Below are 11,401 nucleotides of genomic sequence, written 5' to 3'. Positions count from 1 at the left end.
GGCTGCACCCATGTCGTGTTCCACAGGGGGGGTTCATGCTTAAACGAAAATAAATATTGACTTATTCTTTTGTTTTCTCTCAGCTAATCTCTAACAGTATTTTTGATATTTTTAAAATCACGTCAAGCACGCATTTCTTCTGGTAGGGGTAATGTTGTTGAGTATTTTGAGACGTGTTTTGAACGACCACCCCTACAGAAGATGGTATGCTCCACTCCCCGCCGTTAGCCGTTGTTGTATTCAATGCTACTGAACAGATATGTTGCGATACTAACTAGCTACACACTGGCATTAAAGCCTGGAAAAGATGCGCCTTCACGGGATTAAAACAATAAAACTAACAACAAGAAGTCTGGAAAAACTTTGCCCAACTGTGCCCAAACTTTAATAGACTACAACGCCAATCACTTCCCTGTTGTTTCGAGTGTGTCAGCATTGTTTTATCCCACCACTATTGGCATTGGACGCGTTTTTTTTTTCTTCTGGAGCAGTCCAGTCTGATGAATTCACCGAAAAAAGACGGAGATGATGATGTGCCCGTTAAAGACCCGGTAAAATACGGCGAATTGGTCATTTTGGGGTAAGTCTCTTCAAACCTAAACCGACAGTAAAATAGTGTAGGACGGAGAAACGCTCCAGCGGCAAATGAAGGTTTAATATGTAGCGGCACCATCAGCACAATAAACCAACAGATGACGTGTGAGTTCAGCTTTAATCCACTGCTCTTAGAAAAAAATCCCCTCTTTATCGTCGTTTTTCTGTTAGAAAATCCCTAAATAGTGACTCATCTTACCCAATTTCTCAATTATTGTACCCTGCCGTCGTATACCACCAGTGTGTAGCTGTGTAGTAATCTTACAAACTAACTTTACGCTCCAAATGAACGCATATTCTCTGAAACTGTGTCCGCGTATTGTTTCTGCATCATGTGTGGTGCGTTTAAAAGGTGCAAAATCTAGGATAGCCGTATAGCACACAAGGCTACTACGGATGTAGCACAGCTTTTTCATCAATGGTTGTAGTGGGGGTAAGCAGCGCTGGGTTGCTCAGGCTAAAAATCCCAATGATGTCATAGTTTGCTGGATCTGTGGTTGCTGAAAGTAGGACTCAGGGTGATATCATTGTCTGAAAAATACATGGATCTTGCTCACATTATTCAGCCATAAAGCCTTTTTTTTTTATTACTAATGATTAAACGTCGCAGCCAGATGACCAACCATGCCAAGGAAAGAGGAGGAGGAGGAAGAGGAGGAGGAGGAGGAGAAGGAGAAGGAGAAAAGCCCCTCTACATCACCAGCACACATAAGCACATAGTAGGCAGGATGTGCTGATGACAGCCACCAGCTTCCACAGTGTTTCCACCCCTGCAGCTCCACACTGCGGGGTCTGCAGGGACCAGAAATGCCACAGCACACACACACTCACACACTGTCGTATCCGTGCTCACACAGGCCTCCCTCTTGCCCTGCAGAGCTTCCTGTGTATGCCAAAGATAACTGACCTAATGGCCTATCTCTTCCCCTCTGGCTGAACATGGAGTGAGGAGGCTGTGGCACGCCTGCATCAGAATACTGATTAGTCGTCCTCAGTCGTCATCTGACTCTTTGAACAGAGCACTCCTTTACATTCTCAGATCAGGATGAGGAAATGATGATTTCATGCCTAGTTTGAGGGGGTTTTGGTTAGCCATGCAACTTAAACACAAGCGAGCTCTGCGGTGTGCGCCACAACGCTTAATGTGCCTTATTGAGGGTTTGAAAATGCATTTGTATTAGCTCACTAGTGATTGAGGTTTGGTTTGGTCTTGTCATGCCAGAGTGACGACCACAGGCTTTCAGGCTATTACCGGTGACATCTCTGTGGTTTTAAACAAGGGCTGGGTGGTCTGGGAAAAATACATAATGCAATAACTGAAAGACCATCTCAAGTTTTAGTTGTTATTTTGCTATGTATGACAATTTACAGTATTTGTGACATTTACACAAATGACATCATTACATAAGTAATTCCATGTTGGATCTATTTGGATTCAGGCTCCCAAACATACAACAGGTAACTTAGACAGCAGATACGTTGTGTCAGAACAGGCTGTTCTTTCTGTTGCTTCCTGTCAAATATCATATTTTCATGGCCTGTTTTGTGCAAGTGCGGTTTAACTTTGCATCTGACAGCCTTGATGATCACATGCCCTGTGTGGTCGATGCCTGCTTCACTGCAGGCCATGTGATCTTTGCAGTGGCTGCCTGCCATCGCTCATTGCCTTAGTTAGCCTGGACACCATGTACAGCGCTGCCCTGTCCGGCTAAAGCTCAACTCACTCATAACCCACTCACATCACTATGCAAACGCCCTCTTGTTCTCTGTACTTATCTCTCCCACACCTCTTTACCTCCCCCGCAACCTGTCCTAACACTGTCTCTGTCGCATTCCACCATCTCTCACCCAGTCCCGTCCCTGCCAGCCTCCCAGTGTTTTGCTGAGTGCTGACTTTCACAGCGGCAGGCCTCCTTGGTGACTTGCCCTCAACAAAAATAAACCCTGTGTCGAGGGGCAGAAGGAGTGAATATTTCATATTGTGCTTTGTGATGTATGCACGGGCGTGATGCAAGCCAGAACTGCCCATGCAAATCATGCTTTGTGGAGCTGCTCTTCCACTGGCCATTACCTTTGACCTTCTGCCTAGCCTTGTGTTTCTCTCCTCTTTACTTCATTTCATTCCTTTAGCTTTACTTTTCTGTCTTTGTCTGTCAAGGCGCTGGCTACCTTTTCTCTTTCCGTAAGCTGATTTTCTCTTTGCCCTCTTATCTTTGGTCCCACTTCACATCTTCTTGTGCCTTTTAGCCAGACCCCTCAGAAGCCTGTCCTCACGTGTCTTGGTGTCCTGACCCAGTGCTTCTCTTGTCAGCCAGTGTCCAGTTTGAGCTGACAGGCAGAGCTGCAGATGGAGCAGGTAGCACTGAGTCATCCTCTGTGATTGGACTCTGCAGAAAAATATCACAAGCAAATGTGGCCTTTGACGGTTTTTCCAGAACTGGATTCTCTCACCAACATCCTGCTGACTACGTGCCCTAATCTGACCTTAAGGTTGTTACCACAGACAACGAATTTTAATACTGAGCTACATGGAACTAGAGCTCATTAAAAAAACATAATGCCAACATACTGCCCTTAGACACACACTCACCAAAGCCAATTTACACATTTAAAGGTCCTATACATGACATTCAGAACATTAATATAGCAATAAGCAAGTATTTGTTCTGTAAAGACAGAGTAGTAACAGCACCCTGAGCAGAGAATTAAGTCACACTCCTGTGTGTGTGATAAATTGAGCTTCTCTATGCTTCTTTTTGGTAGCAGACGGCCATGCGTACATTTTAATGCATGTGAGTACTGCTTTGTTCAGTGAGCGAACTTGTAGTACAGAAGGCTACTCACGCTCACTGAACTAATAAAGTAGCACGGTAGGCTCCAGACACCCAACTGCAGACGCATCGTTATTTACACGATTAGTTGATTACCCAAAGATATTCAGTTAATATCATAGAAGACAAAGAAAACTGTAAAATATTTCCATTTAAGAAGCTGAAGCCAACTATTTTTTGTGTGATTTTGCTTTAAAAATTACTTGATTATACAATCGTAAATAATCATAAAAATTGTTGCAGAGTAACTTTCTGCAGATCGACTAATTGTTTCAGCTCTAGCTCAGAATAACAATTCTGTACACTATATTGTTTTATTAGGGCTGCAGCTAAGGATTATTTTTACTATCAATTAGTGTGTTAATTCTGTTGACAGATGATCAGATACTTTATGTAGTGTCAAATACAAGCCATCAGAGCCAAAAGTGACGTCCTAAAGCTGTTGATGCAGCCTGACCAGCAGCAAAAAACCCAAAGTATTAAATTTTTAATGATAGAAAATGAAAAGATGCATTTGAAAAGCTATGAGTAGAAGATTATTGTCATTTTCTTTTTATGAAGTAATTAATGAATCAATTTTCAAAACTGACATTGATTGATTCTCCTGACAAGTCAATCATGTTTTCAGCTTAATTGTACGAACACTGTCAAAGCAGCCAGTGTTTTCTTCGGCCCACGCTGTGACGCCACTTTGAGGCAGATCAGAAGAGAGTCAGACCAGATGCCCTCAGATCTGATCAAGTCTGAAGGCCAGCAAACATGGCTTCTGAAACAAAGTCCTCTTGCCCGCGGGGTATCCTTTGAATAGTTTTTAATAAGGACCATGCCCTGCTTATTAGTGATAAACCTAAAACCAGCACACTGTCTTCTGCGTGAACTCAAACTGTGAAACTGATGTTCTGCTCGCCGTCAAGAAAATGGGGACAGAGTCGGTGTTTTAGTCAGCACCAATGCCAGAAAAGTTTTACCATCACGCCTCACTGATTTTCATTAAAACATGAAAACTGAAATCATCTTTTGGAACAGGTTGCTATTGAATTATAAAACACTCAAGGTCTGGGATAAATTATTTACCACTCTCATAAGGACAATCTGAATTTTCATGTCTTTTTCTATTAATGAACACCAACCTTCAAAGTAGTATTCAGAGTCACTAACTGGAGTCTGACTCAAGGCTATATGGTTAATGGTATTGTGTCGTGGAAATGATTCTGTCCTGCTGATGATGCTGTAAAAGGAGGTGAGATGAAGCGAGCGAGCTCCTCTCATGTGCCTCAAGTGCGAGCTGACTGAGAGAGATCAAGTGGTAGTTGTCCTTTTCATTGAGGTTCAGCAGTTTAATATGAGTCACAAGTGGCCTGAGTGTGCTGCTTTAATTTCAAAAGAATCAGCGACAGTGTAGCTGCAAAGACGCACAAAATCATTTGAGCTCACACTCTAATTGCAGTAAGACATCTTGGCAGCATCAGCGGCATTTTATTTATAGCTTTTCCTACAAGTAATGATGGATGATACATGCAATATGCAAACAGGAGTGTTTTTCCCACCATCAGGCTTCCTCACTAATGCTAGATGAACTGGAGTGAACGTGTGTGAACAAGTGCGCATGCTGTCTCTAAGTCTCAGTGGTATATTCTTGTCTAGTCTCAACTAGTTTAGTGTGATTTAGTGCTCAAGTTTCAATCATGTGCTCGTTTCTTTGCTTTTCTTCAGGTACAATGGCTCTCTTCCAAGCGGAGACCGTGGGCGCAGAAAGAGCCGCTTCGCTCTGTACCGAAGGGCCAAGGCCAATGGCGTCAAACCCAGCGCTGTGCACATCCTCAATACACCACAGGACAGCAAGGTGTGTGTGTGTGCATGTCTGTGTCTGTGCACAGTGTTGGTTTCCTTCCTGCGACTCCCTGGTGTCTTTTATAAATGAGCTAGAGGAAGGATGACTAAGCATGAAGCCTGCCATATGTGAGCCGTCCATCCTTTGAGTGTGTGTGTGTGTGTGTCTTTGTATAGTTATGAGAACACATTTTGGTTGTAAACCGTTGTTGTGAGGACATTCCTTAAACCTTAAAGGGACGTTTTAATTTAGTTGTGATGGTTCAGGTTAATGTTAGGGGGAATTTCATTATGTCAATGAGTGTCCTCACAACTATAGAAAGACAAGAATGTGTGAGTGTCTGCCCACATACAGATGCATGAGTGTATGATGATTGACAGACGGTGATGACGTAAAATAAAGATCTATCTTTGTCACCATCAGGTCATTGTGGCATGCTGCTATCACATTAAAGTGTGCAGCTTTAATTTCAGTTATTTACGCAGCTACATCTTCAGGAAAATGAAAGACTTTTCCAGAAGATGAGAGCTTCAGCTTCTGCTTGTTGCTGTTGTCGTTGCAGGCTGTTCACAGCAGAGGGCAGCACAGCATCTCTTTCACTCTGTCCCGTAACCAGACAGTGGTGGTGGAGTACTGCCATGACAACAACACAGACATGTTCCAGGTAAGGCACCAAGGGAATCAAGAGGACGGGGTCAACGTTTTCACACATCCACCTTAGATAATCGCTCCTTTTACAGCAAAAACAATCCTGAATTTGTAATCCTGCAAGTTTCTCCCAAAATATGCTCTTATGTAATGTGATCAAAGAAAGCTCTAAAGTAGGTAGATTATTTTGGCTCAGAACTGGGACCATTAAGAATAAAGACGTGTGTGGGAAATATCAAGAGAGTCTCTATTTTTATACACAAGGTGCTGCTCTTATTATAGTATCACTGATTTATTCAACTTCTGACAAATAATCAAGTATCTTTCACTGAAATCACCCATTGCAATAAAAGCTACATGTACAAGCTTCATGTGGAAAACAAAAGTACCAGTTTTGAATGTCACTTGAAAAGGCATCGTTTTGATGAATGGTAGCCAGTGTTGTCAGAGAATAACAGCGAGCGTGTCTCCTTGCTGCAGATTGGACGCTCCACAGAAAGTCCCATTGACTTTGTGGTGACAGACACCTCCGGAGGGGGGAAGGAGGGGGAGGATCCGTCCATTGCTCCCAGCACCATCTCACGTTTTGCCTGCAGAGTGGTGTGTGAACGCAACCCCCCCTACACTGCACGCATCTACGCTGCTGGCTTCGACTCCTCCAAAAATATCTTCCTAGGGGTGAGTAGACTGATCCAGCCAACAAAGCGTTCTAGTACAGAATATATTTTTGGAATTTAGCATACTTATAAACCTCACGACAAAGATGGAGCCAAGATACTTATTATAAGTTGTCCTCATTTGATCAGGGCTTATTTATATGCTGTCATTTCTCCCACAGGAGAAAGCAACCAAATGGAAAAATCCTGATGGGCACATGGACGGCCTGACCACCAACGGGGTGCTTGTGATGCACCCAGAGGGGTTCCCAGAGGACCCCAAGCAGGGTTTGTGGAGGGAGATCTCTGTCTGTGGAGATGTCTACGCCCTGCGGGAGACACGCTCTGGACCCAGCCGGGGCAAACTGGTGAGCCACTGTCGGCCCGCTTACCGTGTCCACGTTGTTTTATGGCCTCATCGTTGTGTGGTTTATGGTTTTTTGCTTGATTGTGAGCGTGTCGGTTTATGTGTCACCCTCTGCAGGCGGAGGGTGAGAGCAGCGCACTACGTGACGGTTCCCTGGTCGACCTGTGTGGTGCCACCCTCCTGTGGCGTACAGGTGAGGGGCTCATGCGTGCACCCACTCTGCGTCACCTGGAAGCACTTCGCCAGGAGCTGAATGCGTCCCGGCCCCAATGTCCTGTAGGCCTCAGCACACTGGCCTTCCCCAGCCTGCCACGCAGCCACAGGTGGGTGCTTCAAAAATCCTCATATTTTCTCTCTAGATGTTTGTCTTGTGGCCTCCCTATAAGGAATACGTAACTGCCTCATTTAGAAACAGAAACTCACGCAAAGGTGAAAACACTGACACTGTTGATGTGTGTCTTCAGCCTTGAGGAGCGTCAGCCCTGGGTCTACCTCGCTTGCGGCCATGTCCATGGACGCCACGACTGGGGTCAGAGATCCGAGGGAGTGGAGGAACCACAAGAGGGCGAAGGTTCTACAACCCGCCGAGAATGTCCCCTGTGCCGGAGCGTGGGTCCCTACGTGCCCCTGTGGCTGGGCTGCGAGCCGGCTGTGTACGTGGACGCTGGAGCCCCCACTCACGCTTTTGTGCCATGTGGCCACGTCTCCTCGGAGAGGACAGCCAGGTACTGGGCCGAGACCCCGCTTCCCCACGGGACGCACGCCTTCAGACCCATCTGCCCCTTCTGCTCCACTGCCCTCAGCTCCCCCGGCTGGACGCGGCTCATCTTCCAGGGCCCCATCGACTAGCCGCCACTCCTCAGCAACCACTGTAACAGTAACAGAAATATGCCTGAGCTTCATTCATGGTGCAAACGTTGATCAGTGTTCAGTGTGGATAGCTAATCTATTAGGAGTGCTCATTTTCACGTTATAAAAGCTTGTGTGTTCTACACTCAGGCCACACATTCATTGTGTGTAACAAACACTGTCCAACGATGCAGTGAATGCAGCTCAAGGCTGAAGAATCCTTCCCCTTGTTTATCCTCTGCTGCTTGTTGATTGTTGTGGGATCTGGAGAATAAGTGAAAAAAGAAAACTCCTCCGTCATGGAGGATTCTGCTGTTTTTCATCCCAACCAAACACTACAAGCTGATTCCACTGATGAGCGAGAGCTCTCATAAGTGAAACTGTGTATACACAGGAGCTTATACGATGCTGCTTAACCATTTATTAAACAATTATCTTCACTCCATTATCAAATGATACAACCTTCCACTAATTATACATTATGTAATATGAAACAAACAGATCCAATCACTTTGATTTGTCCATTTCAGAAGCCATGTATGAAATGACAAGTAGCTTTTTGCACACAAGCAAAGAATGGCCTTTTTACTCAGTCGATCTGCTGTGTCGTACACGCCTGCAGAGTCTGTGTGTCCTTAACTCGGTGAAACGCCGCCTCTTGCACTTCTCGGGCCGATATCCGACCACTTCTGAATTTCTAAGACATGTTACTGTAATTGTTAGGAAATGCTGCCACTCAATCTGACCACCTTCATCTTTATTTCACTAACTGCTTGTGGTAAATGCAGCAGCTTACAAGGTGAGATCAGAGGCGTGTGCTTGTGTTGAGCATTTCAAGTCCTCAGTGATTCATGAAGGGAAAATTCTTACTCAGACTTAAAATCAGGGTGTTTTTGAGTAATCCATCTCCTTCATCTTATGTCTTCATGCATCCTTTAAGTGTGAAATCTATGCAGAGAGACCTCCCATAAATGAGACCCCTTGTGTAGCATTAGGTTGGAATGAAAACCTGCAGAATCTTTGATTATCTCCGATGCACTAGAGGGAACACCACACACCATACGATCATGCTGCAAAGAATTCCCCCGTTAAGATCCAGATCTCACCCTCATTATCAAGCAGAGTGAGGATAAGCAAGGGCTGGGGCTAAAACCGGGTAAAATCCACTTCAGAACTCTCTGCAGCAATAATAGAGCTCCCATAGATAAGCTAGATGTTGTGCTATGTTTAGCCAAGTGTTAGGTCTGCGGCCGCTCCGAACATGGCTGAAATGGTTTCCAGGTTAAGGGCTCAACCAGAGGTGTGTTCAATATCAGGATTTACTCCAGACCAGTGATCAAAGCGTGTGTGATGTTACCAAAGCACTAGAATTTAAAGATGAGCAAGTGATACCTGACATTTCTTTAAATAACTCATTTCAGATGCATAAGTAGCCTAAATATGCTGACAGAAATGAGCATGTTTAGGCTGCAGAAGAACACAGCAGTTAATTTGAACACACCTCTGGTTACTGATTAATGCTAAACAGGGTCCATGTACGTATGATGGAGTGTCAAAAAGGTTTGACCTTGTATAACCTCAAAAGATAACCTTTTCTTTTTGTTTTAAAGAAAACTATTTTGTTAGGAAATGGGCGGGGATTTATTTGGGGAAAGCGGGAGGAATTCTTTTAGATGTTCAGTGTTTAAAAAAAAAAAAATACTATTTTTCTAACTAATAATTGGTTTTAGTTAACTGTTGTTACTCAGTGTAAGCAAGTTCTGTATGTTTCCGAATATTATCCTGTGGTAGATCTAGGAGAGCTTGTGAGTAAGAAAACATTGCCAACACTGTGTCCAACACACACTTAACACACTGCTACCATAAAACATTGCCCTGACAATGAATGTAGCCAAATATTCAGGCTATATTTAGCCTTCCCTGGTGCTCATATTGAATGGTCTATATTGTGATACTATTTTTGTAACTAAATATTATGGTGTAGCTTGGTGAACAAAAAAAAAAAAGTCAGATAATTTCAATAATAGCCTCAAGTATGGAAGACGTATAATTGATAATACACACTCACGTGGACATTGTGTCTAGCTTGCATGTGCTGAACGTACACATACAGTATGCACACTACACATACACTTTCTCGAAAAACTTTGCACGGTTGATTGCCAACCTGTTATTCATGCTGAGAGCGCTTGTCGCAGACCAAGATGTCTTCCGAGTCCTCGGCTGTTAAAACTGCAGCATTTCTTTTTCTTTTTTGGAAGACCTCTCCAAAAGAAAAAAAAAAGTAAGAAAAAAAAAATAGAGCCTAAAAAAAATCCTCATACTTGATAGATGCGTGACGTTTGTGAATGAGTCCTATCAAATCCCACTTTGTACTACTATGCTAATATTTTCCACCAAACCAGTTCACTGCAGAAAGATGTCCACATCAACGCTTCATTTTGTATTTAGGCCAATAATGGAATATTTCAAGCTATTGAAAGTCAGCCTGCTGATTTTCAGACACTTTCCATTTGAAGTCTAAATGTGAGATTTAAACTCCTTATAGTGTGGTGGATGATTGACGTAGTGTTGATAATTACTGTAGCTCAGGATTAGTGATTTCAGATTCACAGCTGGCAACAAGGCCTGGAGGAAGCCTGGCAGAAGACAGTCAAAACGGGAAGAAGGCGAGCAATGTAATGGCCAAATTAGAGAGGGCATCCAGTAGGGTAGATCATTGCAGGTCTGGGAGCAGTCACATACGGGTCTCCATAAATAAAAGGGGTGAAACAGGCTATGAAAACATCTCGATCAGCTGCCCTTTACTAAGCACGCCAAATCCAGTGAATCCAGCTTTTGAAGATATACAACAATTAATGTAACACCATTGGCATGTGGATGGAAGAACCGCTGCAGCACCCTCTTCTTCACCCGCTTCTAGTTTATGACCTGATGTATTTATTTTAGCTGATTTTTCTTTCCTCTCCCTTTGTTTTAGTCTTCGTTTTAAACCCTCTTAGGGTTATAGGCGTCCATATGCAATTTCCTTTCCCTTGTTTTTAGAGTTTAGATTTCTCAGATACAGTATTATAACACGGCATCAGGTTAATACCAACAGTAACATCATTAGCTTTTCTCTTTTCCTAACTTTGTTTTTTTTTAATTATATCTATCAATTGACCTTCACTCCAGATGGCAAAACCTCAACTTATGAACTCATCTTATAATAGGTGAGTGAGTAGCTGACACGTATTATACAGCGTAAAACCTCACAGTTGATAATGCATTCCTTTAAATACATCTGTGTTATGTACAGCTATTTTGTATTCTTTTATATCATATTCTGTAATCGTCCGGTGCACAGACAATCGCTATACACATGTCAATAAACCTGTTAAAAAAGTGGAGTTTGTTCTATTGAATTTGTGGTTCTTCAGGTTATGAATTAGAACAGCATAAAGTCAAGACTGTGCTTATTAAACAACACAGTTCACTGTATGTAAATGGTGCAAAAAGTCAAGAGGTGCTTTTCTAATGTGACAGCAGAGGGCGCTCTCTACCAGCTCTGAAGCTGACAGCAGGGCACACACACACACACACACACACACACACACACACATACAGGTTATGCTGAGGTTGCCCT

General features: G+C 43.5%; 1 protein-coding gene across 1 annotated transcript; it reads left to right on the top strand.

Annotated features, from left to right (window-relative positions):
• Positions 1-270: 270 nt before the first annotated feature.
• On the top strand, positions 271-11,144 carry LOC139217800 (E3 ubiquitin-protein ligase pellino homolog 2-like). The gene is made up of 7 exons (XM_070849258.1): positions 271-580; positions 5,139-5,268; positions 5,819-5,920; positions 6,385-6,582; positions 6,743-6,928; positions 7,045-7,250; positions 7,392-11,144. The coding sequence occupies exons 1-7, from the start codon at positions 501-503 to the stop codon at positions 7,774-7,776; spliced, it is 1,287 nt and encodes a 428-aa protein (XP_070705359.1). The 5' UTR covers positions 271-500; the 3' UTR covers positions 7,777-11,144.
• The last annotated feature ends 257 nt before the right edge of the window (positions 11,145-11,401 follow it).

The sequence above is a fragment of the Pempheris klunzingeri genome, chromosome 18 (assembly GCF_042242105.1).
Source record: "Pempheris klunzingeri isolate RE-2024b chromosome 18, fPemKlu1.hap1, whole genome shotgun sequence".
Lineage (NCBI taxonomy): Eukaryota > Metazoa > Chordata > Actinopteri > Acropomatiformes > Pempheridae > Pempheris > Pempheris klunzingeri.
The sequence above is the reverse complement of the archived record's forward strand: the minus strand, read 5'-3'. Positions and strand labels throughout refer to the sequence as shown.

Bases quoted from the DNA above. Each gene is read 5' to 3' on its own strand.
- LOC139217800 (XM_070849258.1), top strand. From the start codon at position 501: ATGAATTCACCGAAAAAAGACGGAGATGATGATGTGCCCGTTAAAGAC. The intron at 5,921-6,384 runs GTAAGGCACCAA...TCCTTGCTGCAG, and splicing joins ACAACACAGACATGTTCCAG to ATTGGACGCTCCACAGAAAG. The intron at 7,251-7,391 runs GTGGGTGCTTCA...GTGTGTCTTCAG, and splicing joins AGCCTGCCACGCAGCCACAG to CCTTGAGGAGCGTCAGCCCT.